General features: G+C 42.1%; 1 protein-coding gene and 1 long non-coding RNA gene across 5 annotated transcripts in view; one reads left to right on the plus strand and one right to left on the minus strand.

The window, feature by feature from the left end:
- Positions 1-5,969: 5,969 nt before the first annotated feature.
- Positions 5,970-18,556, minus strand: AQP4 (aquaporin 4). Of its 2 annotated transcripts, none has more exons than XM_002912663.4 (5): positions 18,459-18,556; positions 15,077-15,491; positions 14,015-14,179; positions 13,649-13,729; positions 5,970-10,238 (listed from the first exon to the last, which is right to left on the minus strand). In XM_002912663.4, the coding sequence occupies exons 1-5, from the start codon at positions 18,488-18,490 to the stop codon at positions 9,960-9,962; spliced, it is 972 nt and encodes a 323-aa protein (XP_002912709.1). In that variant the 5' UTR covers positions 18,491-18,556; the 3' UTR covers positions 5,970-9,959. The 2 variants fall into 2 exon arrangements, with proteins under 2 accessions (XP_002912709.1, XP_019652189.1); XM_019796630.2 differs by having other exon boundaries at positions 15,077-15,487; positions 18,459-18,519.
- The window catches only part of LOC109489182, a 72,874-nt gene continuing 67,438 nt past the window's right edge, over positions 18,097-23,532 (plus strand). For 2 of the 3 annotated variants that reach the window (XR_004620350.1, XR_002142134.1), the window contains exons 1-2: positions 18,097-18,157; positions 23,114-23,376. This is a non-coding gene — a long non-coding RNA (uncharacterized LOC109489182). The remainder of the gene's footprint in view (positions 18,158-23,113; positions 23,377-23,532) is intronic. The other variant, XR_004620351.1, reaches the window with a different exon arrangement.

Here is a 23,532-nt window from a genome sequence, read left to right on the forward strand (position 1 = left end):
GGCACTGGAGGAGATAATGCTAAGTGAAATAAGTCAAGCAGAGAAAGACAATTATCATATGATTTCTCTCATCTATGGAACATAGGAACTAGGATGATCGGTAGTGGAAGAACGGGATAAAGAAAAGGGGGGTAATCAGAAGGGAGAATGAAACATGAGAGACTATGGACTATGAGAAACAAACTGAAGACTTCAGAGGGGAGAGGGTGGGGGAATGGGATAGACTGGTGATGGGTAGTCAGGAGGGCACGTATTGCATGGTGCACTGGGTGTTATACGCAACTAATGAAGCATCAAACTTTACATCGGAATCCGGGGTGTACTGTATGGTGATTAACATAATATAATAAAAAAAATAATAAAAAATAAAAAAAAAGAATTTGAGTGTAGAATCCTTGCTTTGGTTGGACTTTTCTGCTCTTTGGCGTAGACCCAGATATGAGAATGATTCCAAGAGGCTCCATGTTGTATCCTCTGTGCTGCCCTCTGACCCATACATTTCAGTCAGACCTCATAGGTCTTTCTAAATACATCAGTCACTTTTCCTTTTCTGATTATCTGAGAGTAATACGTGTTTCTTGTGGGAAACAGAAAATACAACACACGTAGTATGCCAAATCTCACAGTCCTCTTGGCTTTTGTTGCTAGATTTCCATATATCCCTGGAAGTAGTGACCAGAACTCACTTCCCACCTCCAGGAGGGACCCACCTCTCTGTCTCAACCGAGGTAAAGCAGAGTTATTTTTTCCAAAGTGTCGATGGAAGACAATTAGACAAGCTTATGTTTACCTCTCTGCTTTTGTGCGTTTTAAGCCCTTCGTGCTGAGGGTTGCTAAGGAAATTTTTTTCAAACACTCAAGAATTCAGGCAATTAAGTGTTTTCCCAACATCAAACAATTCCATAGTCAGAATTTATTACCCCTCGTGTCTCTCAGTGTTTCAAGGAAACATTTTCCATTCATGTTAACTTGTTATCTCAAATGCTTTTTAAAACGAGCCTTAAGTGTACTATTTGTAAGTAGGTGACAAAGTTCTTTTAACTGCTTGAATAATAGAAAAAAATGACATGCCTCTTAGAGAACAAAATGGGCCATGATAATATGAGAGAGAACATGTAAGAAGGGATGTAATGGTTAGAATTAAAATGACGTCTGACAATTACTTTCAATTTGAACTGAGGTGAAGAAAGTCAGAATTACAATACTCTTGTGATTAAACTTTGATGAGATGAAATGTCATCATTGTTTGATGAGAATTTTTTATTAGAGTTCAAAGAATATGAAGGATTTAACTACAATGTACCAACACCACGGGGCTGAATAATCCGCATCAGTTTTTCTCTGCTCTTTCTTACTGCGGGTCACCAGAGAAATCTCAGCTGCTCTCATTCTTCAGTACTTCTGCGACTGTTTCCAGGAGACTGGCTTTTGAAACAACAAGATAAAGCCTACATCCTTTGTGATAAGTTCTGACATTGAGATCCTGGAGTAGCTTAATATGGCGAATCATTTCCAGGAATCAGGTGCTGAGATTAAGCTCCTAAGTTTTCTTTCTCAAAGACATACATTTTAGAGGCTAGATTTCTGGAGAGAAATGGGAAGATCCCACTTTCATCCTGTCTTCCTTGCTGAAAATCAAGATGCACTTTTATTCCACGGGAGGGGCGTTGTTTCCCTTTAGCTTGACATTTGACAATTAAAATTGAGATGGGGGCTCAGGTCTGGAAGACAGAGCATTGTCCAGTTCTCTTTGGGACACTGGTTCAATCCAGGAGGAGAGGAACGTGCTGGCTTAGCACAGACACTTTCTGAGCATGGGGCAACGGCGGTGCTAGCAATTTCTGGACTGGGAGGGGACAGGAGCACTAGGAGCCCCCCCACCTTCCCTTTACTGTGACTGGGGGATTCCTGCCTGCCCTCCCTCCCTCTTTCCTGTCTTTCGTCTTTACCCTCTGGGAGCCCTAAATTGAATCAAATAGTCATTGGCTATGTATCTCTATATTTTAAAAGATTGACGGGGCGCCTGGGTGGCACAGCGGTTAAGCGTCTGCCTTCGGCTCAGGGCGTGATCCCGGTGTTATGGGTTCGAGCCCCACATCAGGCTCCTCCGCTATGAGCCTGCTTCTTCCTCTCCCACTCCCCCTGCTTGTGTTCCCTCTCTCGCTGGCTGTCTCTATCTCTGTCGAATAAAGAAATAAAATCTTTATAAAAAAAAAAAAGATTGTTGTCTTCTGAGAGTCTGAGTCAAGGTATTGAGGGACTTAATCGACAGCCCTGTAGTTTGCAAACACGGAGGTACTGGGTGTGTGTTCAGTTCTGTTTTGTACATGAAAATCTTTCTCCTCTTCCTGTTGTAGGAAAGGGAAAGTCCTGGCGGCGCTTCTTCTATTCAATTACTTCCCAAAGCTGTTGCCGTTGTAACAATGTTAAAACTTAGCCCACTCAAAAATAAACTTTATTTTATCTTATTAAAAAAATACAGTCTGGAGGGGCGCCTGAGTGGCTCAGTCGGTTGCATGCCTGACTCTTGATTTCGGCTCAGGTCATGATCTCTGGGTCGTGAGATCGAGGCCTGCTTCAAGTTCCACGCTGGGTGTGGAACCTGCTTAGAGTTCTTTCTCTCCCTCTTCCTCTGCCCCACACTCCTCCACCCCCACGCCCCCAATTAAAACAAAAACAAAAACACACAATTATAAACTTTATAGTCTGATCTAGGGTAAGCTTGGATTATTTCCAAACACCATTTTATTGGTTCCCTTATTACAATTTTATTTTACTTAAATAGCCAGGAAATTGAAGCTAGAAAGCGGAAGGAGTATTGTGTAAGAGATGTCTGTCATACCCCAGCTCAGGAAACGAAGAGCATTTTTGGCCATTCAAAGTCCCTTTCAAAAACACTTTGTTAAGTTTAGCTGATTTACCTTTGTGGCATTTGTACTTGAATATTTAAATAATTGCTTCAAAGGCGGTCAAAATGATAATGAGAGGTGAGGTCGGGAACAACTGAGAAGTTTAAACACACTGCAATCTCTATTGGACATGAAAAGTCAAAGGCTTGGAAAAAGCAGATATGAATGTTGGAACAGTTGGAAGCCTACACACACACAACACAGGGCAGTGGCTCAGAGTGGTCTAGATGGACTTCCCCAGGCTCAAATCCCATGTTTACGGGTTAGTAGCTGTTTGACTTTGAACAAACAACTTACGTTCCTTAGACCTCCGTTTCCTCAACGGTGAAAAGGGGACAACAGCAACACCTACCTCATCAGGTTTCTATGAGGAATGAGTACACAGGTGTGAAGGGCATGTCTGGGGCACAGTAAGTGTCCAATAACTGAAAACTCCTACTGTTCTTATTATTGAAATGTGGAAGGCCTTATCAGTGCCTTCACAATTAATCCCTGGTTCTCTTTCCTGGATCAAACAAAAAAATACCTCAAATAGTGATCTTTATAATATTTTCAAAAGGAAAAATATCAATGAAAAATGTCTGAAATTATTCAGTTTCCCCGTTGGAGCAGCCAACACTATATTCTTTTTTTTTCCCCCAAGATTTTATTTTTAATCTCTACACTAAATCTGGGGTTCGAACTCACAACTCTGAGATCAAGAGTCACGTGTTCCATTGACTAAGTCAGCCAGATGCCCCAACACTACTTTCTAAGGTCTGTGACAGTCCAGGTCTGTAGTACTTAATATATTGCCCTTTGTCGATGTTGTACGTAAGGATTTCCTCTAGCATGGATGGAATATGTTTCTTGCCACTTAAGGCTGGGAAATTAAACTGATAGATGAATGGGAGAAATGGGAGAACTTTGTGTGATTTAGGGGAATAATTTAGGGAATTGGGATTAATTGGGATGTGAGATCCAGTTTTTGCTCTAATTTTTCTTTTCTTTCTTTTTTTTTTTTAGAGAGAGAGAAAGAGACCATGAGCGGGGAGGGGCAGAGGGAGAAGGAAAGGGAGAATCTCAAGCAGGCTCCACAGTCAGCACAGAGCACGGCTTGATCCCATGACTCTGAGATCATGACCTGAGGCAAAATCAAGAGTTGGATGCTTAACCAACTGAGCCACTCAGGCGCCCCATTTTTGCTTTATTCTTGGGTATAATCTTGGGTAATTTACATAATCTCTTTGACATTTGGTTTCTCATCTTTGGAAATGAAAATGATAGTAATGCTTATCCCATTTAATGGAGACTAAATGATGGAGAGTAATATTTATAAATCATAAAGCCCCATATCTATACTCATAGTTGACAATCATTCTAATCCATGCATTTCTCCTCTACCTTTCTGACCTGTGGCCAATGCTTTCATAAGGGAAGAAGGAATCCAGGCTATGATTGCCATCTGTTCACAGATCAACCTCCTACCTCCAGATTGGAGTGTTTCTTTTATCCACTCATCCATCCACTCCTCCATTCATCCATCCTTTCATCCATTCGCCATGCCTTTATTGAGCACTAGCCATGTGCTATCACTATGCTATGCATAAAACTTTTGAAAATCAGTGCCACAGTTTCTCAGAGGTTTCTGACTATGTGCAGGGAGAACTCAACTCAGCTTTCGAGAGTTCTCAATGTCTCTTTAAACCTCAGGAGTGAAGAGGTAGAAAATGAAAAAAAAAAATAGTAAGAATTATTCAGGTGACATATTGTTTTGGACATTTTCCAAGCAGGATAATTATCTAAAATCAGGCTGACATTTATATCTCTAGCTTTCCATGCTTGTTAAAATACTTTTCTTGCTGAAATCCTCATTGAGCTAAATTTCATCTAACATCTGGCCATTGTATAAATATAGCAATGAAAACATGTCTTGTTGCCTACACATTAGGTATAAATTTTAGAAATCCAATTAGTGTTTTATTCTCTCTGTGCATTTTTTCTTTGATTTTTCTTGAGTTACTTTCAGGCTCCTAACTGGAACTATAAGAATTCAAATATTTAGCACACATCAACACAACAGCCGAGCAACTAGATTGGGGTATAGTGCTTTGTAGTATTTCCTAGCGATTGTGAGATAATCCTTCAGTTTTTTATTCATTCATGCAACAAACATATATTGAGCGAAATGTCAAGCCTGGTGCTCAATGCTGAGGGTGGGGGATATGGAGTAAATAAAATACCATCTTAGCCCTTAAGGAGTTTAGAAGCTAGTAGGGGAGACAGATACCTACACAAGCTATTTCGCTACGATGTGAGATACTGCTGTTGCCATATTGGCGAACACTGACAAATGCTGTAAGAAACGTATGTATCCACCTGGCTCTAAAGGCATCATTCACTGCTCATCTGATGGGTTGCACACTACATAAATGATTGTCCTCAATTCTTCCCTGAGAGTCTACAGCCCTCAAAATTGAGGAGCCCTTAAAATTGAGAACCCAAGGGAGTGTCCCAGTACTCACTGTGCCTACATCATCCATCTGGGTAGACTGAATCTGCCAAATGCCCTAAGGATGGATCATCTAGTTAGCCATACCAGCCTCATCTGAACCGCAGTTGGTAAAGTCTTCACTTTTAGACTCACTGTAATGACAGCTGATCTTCAATGGCCTATTCTGCATGGATACGAACATTTAGAAGTAAGCCCACGAAAGCACAATTTTCACTGTGCACATCAGAGCCTACCATAGCGTATCCTCAGCAGCCTTTCGAAAAATGCATTTCATTACATAGATTCCACCGCTGTTTCATTTGGTGTTGATTATACTCAAATATCTAAACCTCTGGGTCATTTTAAAGGATGCTCTTAGGGTCTAACTCGGAAAATCTATGAATGAATTTTCGAACATTATCAGATGCAACGCTTACTTTTTAAACATTAAGTTTATTTAAACAAACTTAGTAGTATGAGATACAATGTAATTCATGGAAATCAACCACAATGCTAATACTTAATAGATTATTCCAAATATTAGACATTATAGTTTAAATCTCAACATTAGCTCTGATGTTGGAATAACATTTCAGTTAATAAATAATTGTGAATATAACCATATGTTCAGTTTATTCTCACCAGTTTATCATGAATTACAGTTGTGATTTGGGTCATAAAAGTGATAAACAATTATATTTTCATAAACTGCATGTTTATTTAATTAATCCTGAAGAGAATCTAAAAATACATTCCAACGGGTTATATAAATTAGGTATAATTTTTAGCTCTTGGATTTTAACATGCGTGGGTAACACTATAATGCTTTCATGGGGTATGGTCATCTGCAAAAGTGAGCGGCTACGGTTTTTGAGCCCTGAATTAAATGTCTTCTATGTATTTCAGAGAACCTCAAATTTCAAAAGTTTCTGCTCTTTTGGGGTGATCTATAAAGTATGACAATACCAATGCAAGCACACAAAATTTGTGGTGAAGAAAGTGAGTTTTGTTCAGTGCACTTTCCAGATAGTAGTCACATCTTCCTAATCATTTTGTTGCCATAAACATATTAGGAAAGACAGAATTACTTTCAGGCATAAGAGTTGATTCTGAGTTTGCCCATTCTATAATGCTTATAATGAAAAGTTATACTGGCCTTGTATCGTCTGATAAGGCTGTCTCTTGAGCTCCTACTGTCATCTAGTTGTCACAAAGGCAATTTCTTTGTCAAATGTTCACAACACGTGGGGATAGTATCAACTCGATGCAACAAAGGGCCTCGCCAGGATTAATTTTAGTCTTTGAATTTGGGGCTCTATTTTGGAATTTTCCTGCTCGTTACTGAATTGAAACCAGTAAGTTAAATTGCCTGGTTTCATGACCTAAGAAGAATATTCTGTCCTATTTGGAATCAGGTCTCTAACAACTAATCAGATAGTTTAATGCCGTCATCTATGTTATTCAAATATTTCTAATCCCTTTGTAACATTTTCCAGACTGAGCAGCAGCTAGGACCTATCAACTGCATTAGGAGAAGAGTCAGAAAGGGGAAGAATTTATGAAAAGCATCAAATGGTAGAAACAAAGTGTAGGAATCTTACATTTAGGCAACAATTTAGTTACCAGAAAATTCCTTCCAGTGTAAAAGTTAGGACTCTTGGGAAAAAATATGCCAACTTCAACAACAAAAATATACATTCAAATGCTGTGCCCCAAATATTTAAGAAAGCCCCCCCAAACTTAAAAACGACTCTTACCCTTTGTACTTCTTTTGACAAACTGTATACATTTTCATTGTGGGGACCATCTTACAATTTTGGGGTGATTGTTTTATTTTTCCATAGGGAAGAGATGCTTGGCATTGCTTCCTGGCTGGGTATAATTCATTTATGTCCTTGCAGTTTTTTCTCTCTGATCTGTTTTCCGTCTATCTATCAGCAGCACTCTCCTGGGAGCAGCGTGATGCACCTCATTAATAAGAAGGGATTAAAGGGAAAAGCCCTGGTCTCTTAATACACTTGGATAATTTGGTGCCATCCACAAGGCAATAGACCCCTGCTGTATAGATGTCATTAGAAAGGTACAATTTCATTACTTTTTACTGGCAGAGCCTTGAGTGAAATACAAAATATGTTGCCTCATATGCAGGGGAAAAAGTGCTAAAGCTTTCATTCACGTTATGCCTCTAAAATAGTAGAATGCAAAAATATATTTTACGGTTTTTACATTTATATTGCCTTCCCTTAGTAGTCCTTGAAATCAAGCTTTTATTAAATACTGAGCAAAATCAAGATTAGAAGAAAACTATTTACATTCTTAAATCCTAAATGAAATTCACTGATTTTTATTAACTAACACATACCTACTAAGTGCCAGGCACTCTGCTGGTTGCTGGAAAACAATTTACAAAAACATCATTCATGCGTTGTTTTTTTTTTAAAGCACTAACTTATTAAATACTCTAACTGGAAGTGAGTATAAAAGTGAGTGTATAAGAAGTAAAGCATATGGCTGAATAAAATCGATTGTAAGCCAGTAAATTGTAAGCATATTTGAAAAATCCGTTTAACTTTTCCGTGTTAACCTACATTTTGAGCTGACGTGTTTGCCACTGGTTGATGGCATTATCTTTTGAGCTTACCCGCACCACCCCCCACCCCAATTTTAAGCCTGTAGTGGTATATTGGGCAAGCGTCTGAAAAGACAGGCATAAACCATTATTAGAATCTCACCCTACTTCCTATAGATGCCGCCCCAAACAGGAAATGATGGGTCTCCCTGGTGGAGGGTGGGGCTGGCCACACATCTGACAAAGGGGCCTGGGATTTAGGAATCTTCCACGAAAACCATCAGTGGTACTCCCAGGTGCTGCCCTGGGGTGATGACTCCCTGGGAACCTCGCGCATTACTTTCTTAGCACCGAAGAGAATCAGGTTGAACAGTGGTCCATTATCTCACTGCCACAGACACACACCTGTCACTAACACTAAAAAGTGGCACATAGTTGGAACTATGGGTGAGGAAGAAAGCCCTTGATTATCAGCTTATTTTCAAGCCATTCTTCGCAGTAATGGGTTTTGTTTCCCTACTAGCTTTTCGTTCAGTTAAACTGACATTTGCGACTATTTGTCTAAGATAAAGTCTAGCCTGGATGGTTGAGATGATAGAGACTGGGGTTTCCAGAGACCATTCTACTAACTCAAGGCACAGCAATACAGGAAGAACAAAGTATCTCAACAAATAAATGAGTCAGTAATGAAAATACTTAAAAGCGGTGTTGGGTTACTAGGTCCAATATCTCTACAAATGAAGGCTTGGTTATCAAGTCAGCTCTGAATACTGAGTGTTCTGAAGTCTCCACCCTTTTACTCTGCAAGCATGGCCTGCCTTGTCTCTTGTTTATTTTCATTAAATAGAATACCATCACATGCCACACTGAAGATTATCAACGAACCTCATGAGAAGAGACAGAGCAGCAGAAATGGGGACTGGGCAGGGCCCCACCTGACACCTTCCAGAGTGTGCAGAACTTAATAAAAAAAAGTTAGGATTCAGCTAGTTATGTTCTTGTTATCAAAAAGAAATCTCAACTAATGTTTAACTATAGATAACCAAAGTCACAAACAAAACCCCCAGTTTTGCCAATAAATTAAAAAAAAATAAGCAACATGGTTAAGTGGTTAAAAGCTTAGATTGTTAACCTCACGTGGTATATTTGAGGATGTGCACTGAAAACAGATCAACTATTTGATTCCAGAATATACATTCCTCTTTCCTTATGATTTTTTATAATGGTAATTTTCCCTCCACTCCAGTAAGATCTTATGAGTCTGTTTGTCCTTTTGTCTTAATAGGTTTTTCTAATGATTTGGATGTTTTATTAGGTGGAACCAATAAATATACAGGGTTTCTGAATATTCTTCAAATTTCTGGGCCTTAGGTCCACATTACCTTGGGCACTGAGGAAGAAGGAATATTATGAATTGGAGTTCAGGTTGAAAGTTGGGTATTTGACATATAAAGTAGAAACAATTTATTAGCAATGACCCTTGTTAATATTCTCTTGCCGAGGTAGTTTATAATAAGGGACTGCCCATAAAGAGCTTGTTATATTTCCTCTCTTGAATGTGCATGACTCTGTGACATACTGTCCCTTGCCATTGAAAAACTTGACTTAATGGAATAAATACTCAAACGAGGATGGACAATCCCAGGGTCATGGTAGAGGAGGAATAAGCTGATAGGTATGTCTCTAAGCTCTACCAGGCAAGACTTAACCAAATCTTGACAGACATTTTAAATTGATTGTTAGTGAATGGCAACACGATAAACTAGGTTCATATTTGCTTTGGGGACACTTTAAGAATACTTCTTTTTTAGATTTGGAATTCCCAATAGGTCTCTTCCATTCCTCCTTGGTAGAACAAAGAAATATTTCTTGTCTAGCCTGAATAATACGACATGAAAAAACAACCCTGCACATGGCTAATTTATAACAAATCTGTTTCCTTAATGGGTGGAAGGAAATCTGAGGACAGTTCTGAGGGTGCTTGTCTGCTTTCAGTGCCATCTTCTAGTCATACTGAAGACAGCACCTCGCCCGATGGGTCTTTCCCCTTCTTCTCCTCTCCCCGGTCAATGTCAATCACGTGCACCACTCCAGGTTTTAGGATCAAGTCGTCAGTCTCTACCTGACTCCTGTTGTCCTCCACTTCCATGTAGCTCCCCTTTGTTTGCTGGGCAGCTTTGCTGAAGGCTTCTTTCAGACGACGTTTGAGTTCAACATCTGGACAGAAGACATACTCGTAAAGGCCACCAGCGAGGACAGCTCCTATGATCGGTCCAACCCAATATATCTGGGGGAAAAGATGGAAGAGCTATAGAGTGAAAGTGGAGGAAAACTATTCCTTTGAACAACTCATGAATCTAGAGCTTAGCTGGTTGACATTAAGAGAGCAAATGTGCTGTGCAGAAGAAAGCAGGATTGGAAAGAACATAACAAAATACATCATCTGCACATCAGAGACCCATAGATTGCAAAATAATATGTGAATGGAAAACAGTGAAAGACTATTTCTGTTTCCTTGCTTTTATTAGTTATTTCCTTTCCGTTTCTGATGATCCTTAAAGTCGAGATAGCTCCTTTCTGGTGGTACTGCACATTAAGTGCACACTAAGAACTCTTCAACTAAAATAGGAAAAAAAGAATTTCTGCAGAGTATTTACCTTATTTTCTTAATATTGCCATCTGATGTTGGTTTCTTACCTAGCCACGATCAATACACAGATTTTATCATTTGAGCTGTGGTTATTCACAGAGCATGATCCACGGAATCCCAGCTCCACCACTTAGCAATTTGGTGAGTTCTTACGTCAGTGACTTAACTTCTTAAATCTTAATTTCCTCATCTGAAAAGTGGGGATTATAATAACACAGACCTCATGGGTTGTAAAAATTAAATTGGAATAATACTTGTAAAATATTTATTAGTTTTAATTCATAGCAACTGGCTCCATTCCATGTTTCCTAGACAATTTAAAGTTGTATGTGAATAGGCGGATGGTAAGTCATTTTCTGTATGCTACATGCTTTTCTTCACTAAAATCTGGTGATTTGTTTTAATTGAAAACCTCAAGATTTGTTCATTACTGTTCGTTCATCATCGTGGTCCCTACCATGTTCACTAGGTGAAAAAAAACCCAGTCCTGGGTTTAAAGGTGATGGTTCATTGGGGATTAGCAACTCCACAGAATTTTTCATTCAACAAATGGAAACTTTTTATCGTATCATTCTTGTGTTTAGAGTAACCGGAATGTTGAGTTTTGGTAAACTTCAGCGTTTGCTTGGAGCACATATATGGAGCAGAAATTAGGCATTCATTTAACAGATTCAGTGGAGCAATGGAAGCTTGTTTACCGAACCAGCTGTACTTAGAACTTTTCTTGTATTAACTCCAACAGCAACCTCTGAGATAGATATGATTACTGTCCCGATTTTATGGGTAAGAACACTGACACCCTGAGAGGGCAAGAGGCTTGCTTAGGATTTCATGCTTAGCAAGTGCTTGAACTGCTGCACCACCTTCCATGAGACTCCCCTTTTCTCATTTGAAAAAATAAGAGAAATGTTTCTGGTTTTAAGACACTCTCTGGAAATTAATTTCACGTAGCATCCTCATTGCAAAATCTAAAGAAAATTCCAAATTTGAGCTGTCGCTGAGCACATATGCTTCACATGGAAACTTCTGGTAGAGTGGCTGCAAGGACCAAGCTCCTTATGTTGAACAGAAAGAAACCGTGTAAGAGTTGACTTTCTCCATGCCTGTTCAAAGGAGAAACGAGAGCCCTCCTCTAAATGTCTTTGCTCTCTGTTCCTTTGGTAAGAGCTCATTAGATATGTTCTATTCCCCATGCTATGACTCCCACAAGGGAGTAATTATGGTGTGTCCCCAAAACTCCTATGAAGAAGACATCTGTCTACATGCTCCCCAAAAAGAGCAAATATCTCAGTTTCAAGTTGCTATTCCAAAATAAAAGTCATACCATACTTTAAAATGACTTTCAAAATTGATAAAGGTCGATAATTTTTCTTGTATAAAATATAGGTATATAGAAAATGCGAAGAGGAAAACTGAAACTGTGTCATTTCACTACCTAGAAAACTCACCATTAACATTCTGATGATGCTCTGGTCTGTCTATCAATCAACCTCTCTAGCCCCAAATATGCTGTAAATTAGTTCTAAAATCCATGCAACCGTGGCTACAGAATGTGCATTTGTGCTCAGTGGGGTTAAGTTTGTTATAAAATAGCAATAAGGGGAAACTTTAATTCAGTCAACAAGCTAAAAAGTTTCCTACTAGTCAAATTTTAGCTAGCCTACCACAACCAGGAAGTGATTAATAAAAACATATATTTTCATCCACATTTTAAAGTCCTCATCACTGAAGTTAAAAACTGTTATTTGTCGACCTTGTAATTACAAAAATAGTTAGAATTTTAAAAAGTTGAACTTATAGTTGTACTTTTACTATAATACCCATATACTGCCTGTTAAAAATTTCCATTCCTGTTCATGTGGCAAACATTTTGAGACATAAATGAAAATATCGGTGGCAAAATGACCAGTCTCCTGGATGGTGTATGTTGACATTCTTTGCATGGCGAGGTCCAAAATCTTGCTTTTGGAGCATGGACTCTCATTCTTTGAGGATTGAAATTACATTTAAAGACTCAGTGCACCTTTCCTAGCAGTGAATGCCTGTAGCAGTGGCACAATTTCCTCTCATCTGTAACGTATGCTACGGTTGGGTGGGTGTAACTGGGTCAATAACCATTGTGTGGATGAGATGAAAACACGAGTGACATATTGCTGTATTCGTGAATTAAAAATAAGAGTTGTAAAATAGCATTCACAGCACATAAATGATAATAAAAGGTAGCTTTACTTGAGGCTGGCTTACATAAGTCTCATATTTTTATTGGTTATTTTAACTTAGTCTCTGAGTGGCCTTAAAACTGCCACGTTATTCATTTAAGGGCTTTAAATTCCTCTGTTGTAAGAAACAATGGAAATAAAATTGATTGTGATATTTAAAAATGGATATCGCTACTCTCTGGAAGCATTGGCACCGCATGAATAAGTAGGTTAGCCAGGAGACTGGAAAGCGTGCCTCTTCTGAAAGCCATTTATGTTTCCAGCTATGGTTATGGTGGAAACAGCATAAACACTTCCACCTTTTATTCCTCTCCATCTGCAGTTCACATGCTTCCAACTCACATACTATTAATTGGGTTCATGCTTTTGTAAACAAAAAAGATAAATATTTTTGCTATGGGCAGTGCTTTTAAGCATTTCTTTCTTCTTCTTCTTTTTATTTTTTTTGCAAGTGTACATTTTGTTATTGCCAGGAAGGTTTTACTTTCAATGATTTAAACATCATATTCACCAAACCACCCTGATTTTCACTCGTTCCACATAGGCAGCCACCCAGTACGGTATATTCTGCCGCAGCCTATCAGATAACAGTGCCCGCAGCAGTGCTGGTTAAAAAAGACAGACTATTACTGAAGGCGCCCAATAGATACAAGATGCGATGTTTTAGAGTAGATCTGGGCTAGTCTCTCTTTGGTCTTTATGAAAGGTGGAGGAAAGTGGGGAGTCAAGGCTGGGAGGGAGGAAGAAAACTAATAAGCAAAGAAAAAAAAAAGTTCCATGGGTAATTGTCCTCAACTGGAGGACAGGAAATATCAACATGACGGTTACCCAGTGGTTTTCCCAATTTCCCATGATAACCGCGGGTCCAAAGGATCGGGCGGGGTTCATGCTGGCACCGGTGTAATTGATCTATAGGGAAAAAGAAAACAACTTCAGACATTGCTGAGACAGGACTAGTAGCAGGAAGCGTTCACTGCAATTTGCTACCATTTGCCAAGTTGGTTAGAGGAACTGTCAAGACGTTAGCAGCCGTATCAACATTCTCATCATCAACTTAGCAAAATAATCACCTAAACTGGACAGACAAGGCTGGATGTTAAAGAACTACTGCTGTAAAACACAACACCTTTCGGCCAGCTCTAGGGTGAGGATAAATGATATGAATCAATTATTTAAACGGACTTGGAAACTTACTGCAAATAAATGTCCAATTGCAACAGAAAATCCAATTGCTAAAGCTACCGAGCCAGTGACATCAGTCCGTTTGGAATCACAGCTGGCAAAAATAGTAAACACCAACTGAAACGTGATTATCAACTCCACCAGGAGACCGTGACCAGCGGTAAGATTTCCATGAACCTAGAAAGAGAAAAAATGCTCCATCTGAATCGAAGTGAGAGTACATCTTCTGTGATAACAGATCATTGTGAAAGGCATACTTCATCACTGGAAAAGGCAATGGTTAATTTGGTTCCCTGTTCCACCCCACAAGTGAGATGCTCCCCCTGCATCCAAAAAAAAAGAAAAAAAAAAGGAATAAATTTCCACTCATTTTGGGCCATCACAGATAATTAATTACTTCTACAATGACCAAGTGGGAATTTCTGCTGAATGTCCTTTTCTACAAAGGAAGCAAAATGTGCCACTGCTGCATTTAGCTTATAAAGGAGTTTCTTGAGAGTCTTGTAATTTCATAAGGCAATGATTAAATCCATTAATTAGGTTTAAATTAATTAATATATATTTAAATTAAAATTTAAACTGTGTGTGGTTTTTTAAAATCAGTCTCGGTGCTGAGCTAACAACTGACGTTCCTAGCCAGTTAAGGACAAAACCAGGATCAAATGCCAATTTATTTTTTTAAGTGTGACCCTTGATGTAGATCATTTTAAATCTCACGAACGTGACGAAACAAAATTGTTTCTTCTGCTAGAGAACCAACAAATAGTTGTAATAAAAATGCCTTAAGCTAAATATATAGTCCAGGATAGTCACTAGGATGAGAGTGAGAGCGACACGATTTTGGTGCCACCTAGACTTAATAATATTCAAGTCACTTGATGGCAAACAATGATTAAATATGGTTACAGTCCGTGTTGCGGGGATCAGTTTTCACGCGCTTCAAGGGTCATCAGAAATTCTCTGGGAAGAAATGAGCAATTTTAGGAAAGCCTCTCAGGCCACCGGGGTGTCATGTAGCAGGGGTCTGCAAGAAGCCTGGAGTCCTAGTTTGAAAATGAGAGCTAAAGATGCTACCGTGGTGACCCCCAAGCCCCCCATCACACTGGGAGGTGTGACGAGGTAGAGAATCCCGGCTCCGATGATGGCGCCCAGGCACTGGGCCGCAATGTAGAAGACAGACTTGGCGATGCTTATCTTCCTGGTGCACACCATGGCCACCGTCACAGCGGGGTTGATGTGGCCGCCACTGATGTGACCAAAGCACTGCACCATAGTCGCGATGCTGAGTCCAAAGCAGAGGGAGATGAGAACCATGTCGACGGGTAGGGGCTTTTCCGTCCCCCCCCAGTTGATGGTGGACCCCAGGCTGAGGAGCACAAAGATGAACATAGCCAGAAATTCTGCCGTGACTGCCTTCCAGAAAGCTTGAGTCCAGACCCCTCTGAAGGCCACCATGATGCTCTCTCTTCTACACAACGGTCCACACTTACTGAAAAGAAAACAGATCGGGTCAGTCTACCACAGCAGGGTGCATGGATTTGGGTGAAGACTCCAGGCCTGTGATCTTGCCCAACTGGGGCCCCCCCTCAAAGGGTATTTGCATATCAAGAAAGAATGCTTCCAGAAAACCTTCTTAATTAATCGTCCCCTTAACAGTCCAATTGTGATGCTAGCCTCCTCTTATGTAAGAGTCAAAGATCATCCAGTTGCACGGATGTGTCCCTGGAAAGGAAAATGTCTAAATCGAGTTTCTTAAAGAACTAAGAAGGGAGTATATTTACCTCAGAGCAAGTTCTTAAGTGTCAATGTACTTTTAACACGCCATTTATATTTTGAGCGTAAAGCAAAAAAAAGGGGGGAGAGGTCTTTCGTAGTTTTGCACTTTGTTGCTCAAAATGGCATTCTGAAAATGGATTTGCGCCGCGGGGTGCTCCCCTCCCCCGGCAGACACTGCGGATTTCGGGAGGGGGCCCGCGAGGAGGCCCGGAAAGCCGAAGCGGGTCTTTGGGGAAGGTAAAGTCGTTAGGGGGAGGGGAGCTCAGGGTGACTGGCAGGGGAGGTGGGAACTGCCACGGGAGGGGACGGGGACACTCCCTCCGTCTCCCCTGCGGCGCTGGGCCGTGGCAACCTCGGGCGGGAGGGGAGGGGAGGGGAGGGGAGGGCCCGGCCCCCCGGGCGGGTGCCAGGTGGACAAACAGCCACCGCCCAGCGCTGGCCCCGCCCCGCCCCGCCCCGCCCCCATCCCGGGCGTCTGGGCAGCCGCTTTGGGGAAAGCTGCATCCTGGCCTCCGCGGTGCTTTTGCAAGGCTGGGGGACAGTCCCTTCTTGTGCCCGACCCACTCTCGACCCCCCACGTGACCCCTCAGACACGCCTCCCCAAAGGGACCCTGGAAGCGGGTGTCGGCGCCCCGGGCACCCCGTCCGCGCCCTCCAGGGGCAGCCGAGTGCGGGGACCCGCGGCGGGGGCACGGGGCAGGGGGCAGTGGCCCTCGGAGCAAAAAGCTCCACGGAGAGCGGCTGTTCTCCAGCGGCTTCCTGGAGGCCTTCTCCTCCTGCTGCGTGGCCCAGAAAAACGCCGGGCGCGTCTCTTCTGGGGGACCTTGTGTGTGTGTTGGGGAGCCGGGAGGAGGGTGGGGTGCGCCAAGACAGCCATTGGGAGGGAGCACTTTCTTCCTCCAGTCTGTTTTCCTCTTATTGTCTGAGGATCTTTGGAGCTGAGAAGGGACGGAGTTTGAGGATAGTTATGCCAACTGCTCGTTTGGGCAAGCAATGGCTAGAATTCCCAATGTGGGGGGGCAATTTCTCTAGTTACCCCATTATTCAAAGCATTTGCCCTTATCCTTTGCCTGTGATAGTCGTGAGAGCGAAGGAGTGTGGAGAGACTCTGATCACAAAAGGACAACGTAAAGGGTTAGGTGAGAAACCAGGTATTTGAACAGGTTAGAGCTCTTACAGCTTTCCCCTTGATGTATAAGGAAAAGGAATGGCTCCCTCCTCTTGCTGTTCCCCGGAGCCTGGGCTCTGGATGAGCAGTGGGGAAATGCTGTGCCAAAAAGGTCCAGGGGAGCTCTCCCTTGACCTTTAGGATCTCAACTCAGCCTCTGGTTTGATATGGGGCTTTGCTTCAGAGTTGGAAGGAGAAACCCATTTTCGGCCCAAGCCTCGGTGGCTCCAGGAGGGGGACAGCCAGCCCTGTCCTAGGTGTCCCCTGCCTGTGAACTCCTCTCAGTAATTATAAGAAAGCCCAGCTGAGAGGACAATGGCATCATATTCCCTAGAGGAAGAGAAAATAAAGAGCCAAAACAGCCCTTGGAATGGGGCAGGGAGTGTGCCCTGAGAGACATTAAAAATATCCCCAAGGGGGAGAAACTCAAAGAACTCACAAATTGAAAAAGAAGCTAGGAAGGTGGCCTCTGAAGTCACCAGCAGCCCCCCACTGCAGCCAGGATGGTAAAGGGGCTGCCGCAGGCGCTGTTCCTCTGCGGCCGGTTAAGTGGGAAAAAGGAAGAGGACACAGCAGGAGGCCAAGGAGCTGGTGGGCTGGAAACTCAGGTCCCTTTCAGCAGCTCCGATCACCAGGAGAGGCAGGCCCTGGCAAAAGGCTGCCTCCTTGCTATTCTGGGGCTCCCTCACTTTCCCCGGTCCCCCCATGTTCTAGCTCCCTGCCTATTCTCTCCTGCGTCTCCAGACACCTAATTTAAGAAACTCAGTTGCTCTTTCAGCTGGAAATTTTCATCAGCGAGAGAAATTAAAACAACAACAACAACAACATCAAAAAACCCCCCAATAGATAAATACCCTCCTTAACAGTGCTTTTAGCTTTTTTGGGAAAACTGCAGAACCTGATGTCCTTCCAGGGCAGAGCGAACAGCCTCAGTTAGCCACGAACCCCAAAGTTCCCAAGCAGCACATATATACCCCTGACCTTACAGGTGCTCACCTCGGCAGACAGAGCCCGTCATAGCTCCTGTTATTATCGGCAATGTTCCCTTATGCGTTCACACTCACTGAAAATGGATCAACACTATTTGTTTTTGCTTCTGTCGCCCCAGAACAAAGGGGGTTTGTTGATGTGCCCGGGTTGTACTGAGCTGGACACATTACTTTCTAGCTGAACACACAGCCTGATCCACTTCTGGACAGCTGAGCCTCCGGGTGAGTAATTTTTCTGATGAAAAATACTGCAGATAGATTTACCTCCATAGGGTAATTTCCCTGTGCGTGCACAGGTCTGAAATATTTGGAGGATTTTGCAACAAAGCATCCTTTTTTCCTTCTACCTTCCCTATGCCTCTCTTATGAATATGCCCAGTACCCAGATCTAAAAGAATCACCTACCTGCCCTATAGTTTCCTTCTAGATTCTGTCTGAGAAGGCACATATATCTATAATAAAGAGTCAGAGTTTCATCTTTTTGGCCCCGCGCTTTGTTCCCTTAAGGCAAAGAAGGACTTACCCCCACTGCCTTGCTGCGGGTCTGCCACTCATGCCTTCCCTGGCCAGAGTGAAGCTCTCATTGCCTGCCCCGCAGCTCCCAGTACACTGGGAGTCAGATTACGGTCACTTGTCTGATTGGGTTTTTGGAGTGTAGGGGTGGAAAGACTCGGCACCATGTGGCAATCGTCAAGTTATATTTGAACTTGAAATAACTTTTCTCTACCTGATCACTGTAGACACAGGGCATTTCAGGAACACAAAACGTGTGTTTACATTATATTTCTTTAGCTGGTAATCTTTGAAATTGAGGATTTCCCCCAGTTTTATTTCGATTCTTCTCACCACAAAGAATTGCTGAGAATTTGTTTGGTTTATGTTGTAGCTGAAATTGGGCACCTATGAGAGAACAGATTTGTGCTATCCAGCAGTTGAGATGAATTAGGATCTGGGCTGTAGTGCATTTGCTTTTGAGAGGCTAAATATCCAGTGGGTTCTTTTGAAGTTTTTGATCAGAGAGGTAGCATTTTAGGACAATAGATAAGTCCATATGTAGCCTGATTTGGATAACAGGAAAATAGAAAGAATAGGAAATTAGACTATTCCAGGGAGCTCCACTGACAGTTATATTAATAACAATTGTTGGGTAAGAAGTAGCAAATTTAAAAACATGGAGGTTGGGCGGGACAAAATTTTTGGAAATTGTAGGTAAATTTAATATCTGCAAACCTAGGGACAAGATTGACGACATCATTTGTGGGGCCCGGTGTGGAGTGAATGCATCACAATTATGATTTTTTGTTTTCTTGTCTTGTTTGGGAACTTGAGATTTGGGAATGGGTGAAAAGCTATTAGAAAGAGGAATTAAAATTTTGAGTGTGAATTTCAGAGGAGCATTTTATTATTGTCTCAAGCATTCTCAGATAACAAAGATTGAATTTATCTCCTTAAGAATGTGGTTGCACACTAATCGTTGTCCATGGGATGGGGGTGGGGGTTGGCCTTCTTAAAATGTGTTCCCTGAAGGTAGGAATAAATTCTGTGGAGAAGGGGAAGGGGGCATTGATATGAATCCACAAAGAATACTTAAACCATTTCACGATGATTCTTAAAGCTGTTTACATTCAGATTTTAGAGTGCGATAAAAAAAAAAAAAACAGGTCACAAATGTTTTTAAAAAATTTGAAAACTTTGATTTTCTAGACAAATGTGCTAATCGCTCTGACCCTAAGACCATTGAGTCACAAGTGATTGTGAAGTCCAGGAACCCAAGGACGGCTGCTGCTGTGTTTAGATTCTTTCTTGTGAATGAAGTCCATGGTCTTCTCCACAGGAACCCACCATGAGCGGTGCTCCCTTAGGGCTGCCGGTCACTGAGAGGACATTTTTCAGGTCCACTCTTTGCAGGTTGCCCTAGGCTCATTAGCATTCACTCCCTGGCTGTGGCAAGTTCCCGTCACCATTTTACAAAGTGCCAGCACAACTCGGTTACCACGGTTTCTTAGACTCTTTCCCTTTCTTCTGGCTGGCTCATCACTGCCCGGGTAGCTTGGGTTGACAGTCAGTTCCTAAGGGATGGCTATTCCCATCAAGGGAAGGGCCACCCTAATTGGCACCAGCTGGAGCACTTATTAGTACTCTCAGCAGAGTGGCTGAAAATTGACCAGGGATTAACCCTTCACCGACTGGAGGTAGTTTTTCTCATTAGGTAATTACTTACTGTCCTTTTTTATATTTGAGGCAGTATTATTGATTGTCCTGCAACACTTTCAGCCGTGCCCAATAGGTAGCTGCTTGCCTGACTTTGCTTTGGACTAGGGACGGAGTTTCCAGCAGGATTGTCTGGGGTGGTACATGCAGGATAATGATGGAAGAAGGCAGCTTTGATACTCTTGTGAGGATGGTGTGGGCAATATGAGGTGGGAGCCTTGGCGAATATAAGGAACAGATTCTAAGTCGATCAGTTTTGAACTGGCCTGGGCCCGGGGTCAAATGAGATTTGCAACCTAAATTTTTTTTTTTTTAACAATTTTATTTATTTATTTGAGAGAGAGAGAGCACAAGAGAGTGCAAGCGGGGTGGGGGGAGGGCAGAGGGTGAGGGAGAGGCAGGCTCCCTGCTGAGCAAGGTCCCCATGTGGCACTTGATCCCAGCACCCTGGGATCATGACCTGAGCTGAGAGCAGATGCTTAACAGACTGAGCCACGCTGGTGCCCCTGGAATCTATTTTTTTCCCCCATTGGTAACTTGGAAAGGGTCTAATTCCTTTAAAAATGGAGGAACAGTTTACTGATTACATCTTCTTGACTTTCTTACTGTATAATGCTATGATCTTTGGGGGGAGGATAGTAACACGGCACACTGACTTAAGATCAGTGAAGAAAAATTAGTGGAGAAAAATGAGAGAAGAGTAAATGAAAATTTCAAGAGTACTCAGCAAAAGTCAGCTGATGGACACACTTTGCTTCTGAATTTTTAATGTAGCACGCCATACTGTTTTCTCTTGGTGCTGATGTCTATCTTTGGGGTTTGTGGACTCCTTCTCCCACCCTTGCCCTCAGAACTTTTAATATTTCTTCATGTATTCAGAGATTGAAGACTAACACAAAAGCACTAAACATGTCAGCAATGCCTCAGTACCAGACGGGAAGTGTCTCCAGGCTGGTAGGGGCAGGTTCAAACGCAAGTCATAAATCTTATTTTGCTTTTCATGAATCTCAGCATCATGAATTCCCCCCAGAGCACTTATATATCAGTATGTTCATTAAAAACAAACAAATAAACAGCACAACAGCAGCAGCCACAACCACAACCCCCACAACAAAGGGCTTTAATAGAGCTTTGTTTCCTTTTCAAAGAGATGTTGCCTTACTGTTACCATTCAGAGTGACTTCCAGAAATACAGTTCACCACCAAAAGACTGAAATAAAAATCATCCAAAAAAGAGCAAGGAACCCAAATGCTTGCCTTCATCTCCCATTTCTCAGTGGGGTGAATCTGAGAGAACTGGGGGTCTTTCCATTGGAAGTGGAAACGTTCATAGGGAATCTCTGGCCCTGCCCCCGTGCCCCACGGATCAAGGTTTTCCCGTTGGGTACATCAGGCACATTTTCCTTGATTCAGATCCAGGCGGACTCTGCTTTGGCTGGGGAGTTGTACTCCGCTGACATTTAAGGCAGGAATTCCCTGGGAAAATAGTCAAGAGATTCTTTTGGTGCTGCTGGAGGGGCTCCAAAGGGTTTAGGGTTCCCCTCTCTAGACGAATGGGGAGAAAGAGAGGGAGGGAGGGAAAGAGAAACAGAAGGACTTTATTGAGTGACTGTATTTCATCTGAAGCTTGCACAAAAAAGCAGAAATGTGGTTGGATGACTGGATACTTTTCTTACCCTTTATCTCTTACCCCAGCTATTATGACAGTTCAGAGTTTGGTTGGGCATTTTAAAGGCCACTTAAACATCCACAGTCGAAAATCAGTTCTCTGGGAAAGGAAAGAACTTTGGGATCTAATGGGTCACAGCAAACTGTTTTAAATGACCGATCTTAGAAGTGCAGTCTGTAGTAGTAATTGTTCCAACATTTAAATTAAATTTGAACCTCTGAAGAGGTAAACCAACGTTTTGGTGATTATTATCCCCTGTTATCATACAGGAAGGCTCAGAAGCCTCATGTTTTTAATAGACTCACCAAGATATTCCCAGTTTCAAGGGAAGAGCAAGATGTTTAAAATTCTGGGCACAAGGAAGCTGTGACGGGGGAGTAGACCAAAACACTAGGCACTTAAAAAATACTTTGGTGTAATGCTAGAAGCAGAACGTTTTCTAAGAAAGGAGCAGAATTGGTCATAATCTCGTGACCACAAAAAATGTGACTGACTCTTATAGAACTTCCCTTGGATAAGACTTTGAATAATTCAGACAAAACTTGCTCTTACTGCTTTCCTAAATCATCATAGGTCCTTCTCTTTGACCTCCGTAATTCCTTATTTTTTACATTCATACAATTGGAAGAAATGTACATTTGAAGAAAATCACAGGGCCTCCTCGAGGTGATAAGTCTCATCGTGGTTTCACTTTACCCGAATGCTCCCCCAGCTGCCCTTCAGTCTGTATGCCTGCTGCAGGGGGCCACACTGTGGCCACGTTTTGCCAGCTGCCATCTCTAAGGAGCCAGATAAGGTACTCCTTGCATCTCCAACCCCCTTTCCTTCTGTCTTTGCCGTACATCCTCTGATTCTTTTTAATATTTATTTATTTATTTAATTATGTATCTATTTATTTGAAATATTTTATTTATTTATTTATTTATTTATTTATTTATTTGAGAGAGACAGTGAGCATGAGAGGCAGGGAAGGGCAGAGGGAAAGCAGGCTCCCCTCTGAGCAGGGAGCCCAGTGCTGCCCGATCCCAGGACCCTGAGATCATGACCTGAGTTGAAGGCAGATGCTCAATGGATTGAGCCACCCAGGCACCCCCCTCTGATCCTTTTTTAAACATTCCTCGACATTTATCTACTGCTGGAAACCTGCCCGTTGCCAACTTGCCGGGTTCTAGTCACGTGACAATCCACAGCAACTGTAAACCTCTGTGATACAGTCATGACTAAGTGATGTCTTTGTCTCGTTCACTGGTGTTTTGGTGCTAATTTACTCTTTCTCTCTTTTTGGGTATAAACTGAAGTTGTGGGATATATACGTCCTGTTAAATTCCTTACTGTAACGATGGTGATGATAATGGCGGTGATGATGACAATGACGAAGTGACAGCAGTGATTTCGGTGATGACATGATTGTGCAGGAAGAGGGGAAGGAGTGAGAGTTGGTGCTTTGGACTCTATCACTTCTCTGTTACTGGCTCTGGGCCACTTGCCCTCCCTGAGCTGCTTGTTCATCTCTGAAATGGAGTGGAGCGTGATCTCTGTCCTGTCTTTTTGCAAAGTTACGGTAAGTCCAGATGCCCTTCTCACCCTTTCCTGGTTTTGGACCACCTTTACCATGGTGTGCCTCTACAATACTTTGGTGTCCCAAATTCCCACAGAATTATTCCCAGCACACTGGACTAGCCTGTTGATCGTCTACTGCCATTATTAGTCTGGAAGC

This window comes from Ailuropoda melanoleuca, chromosome 14, assembly GCF_002007445.2.
Source record: "Ailuropoda melanoleuca isolate Jingjing chromosome 14, ASM200744v2, whole genome shotgun sequence".
Classification (NCBI taxonomy): Eukaryota; Metazoa; Chordata; class Mammalia; order Carnivora; family Ursidae; genus Ailuropoda; species Ailuropoda melanoleuca.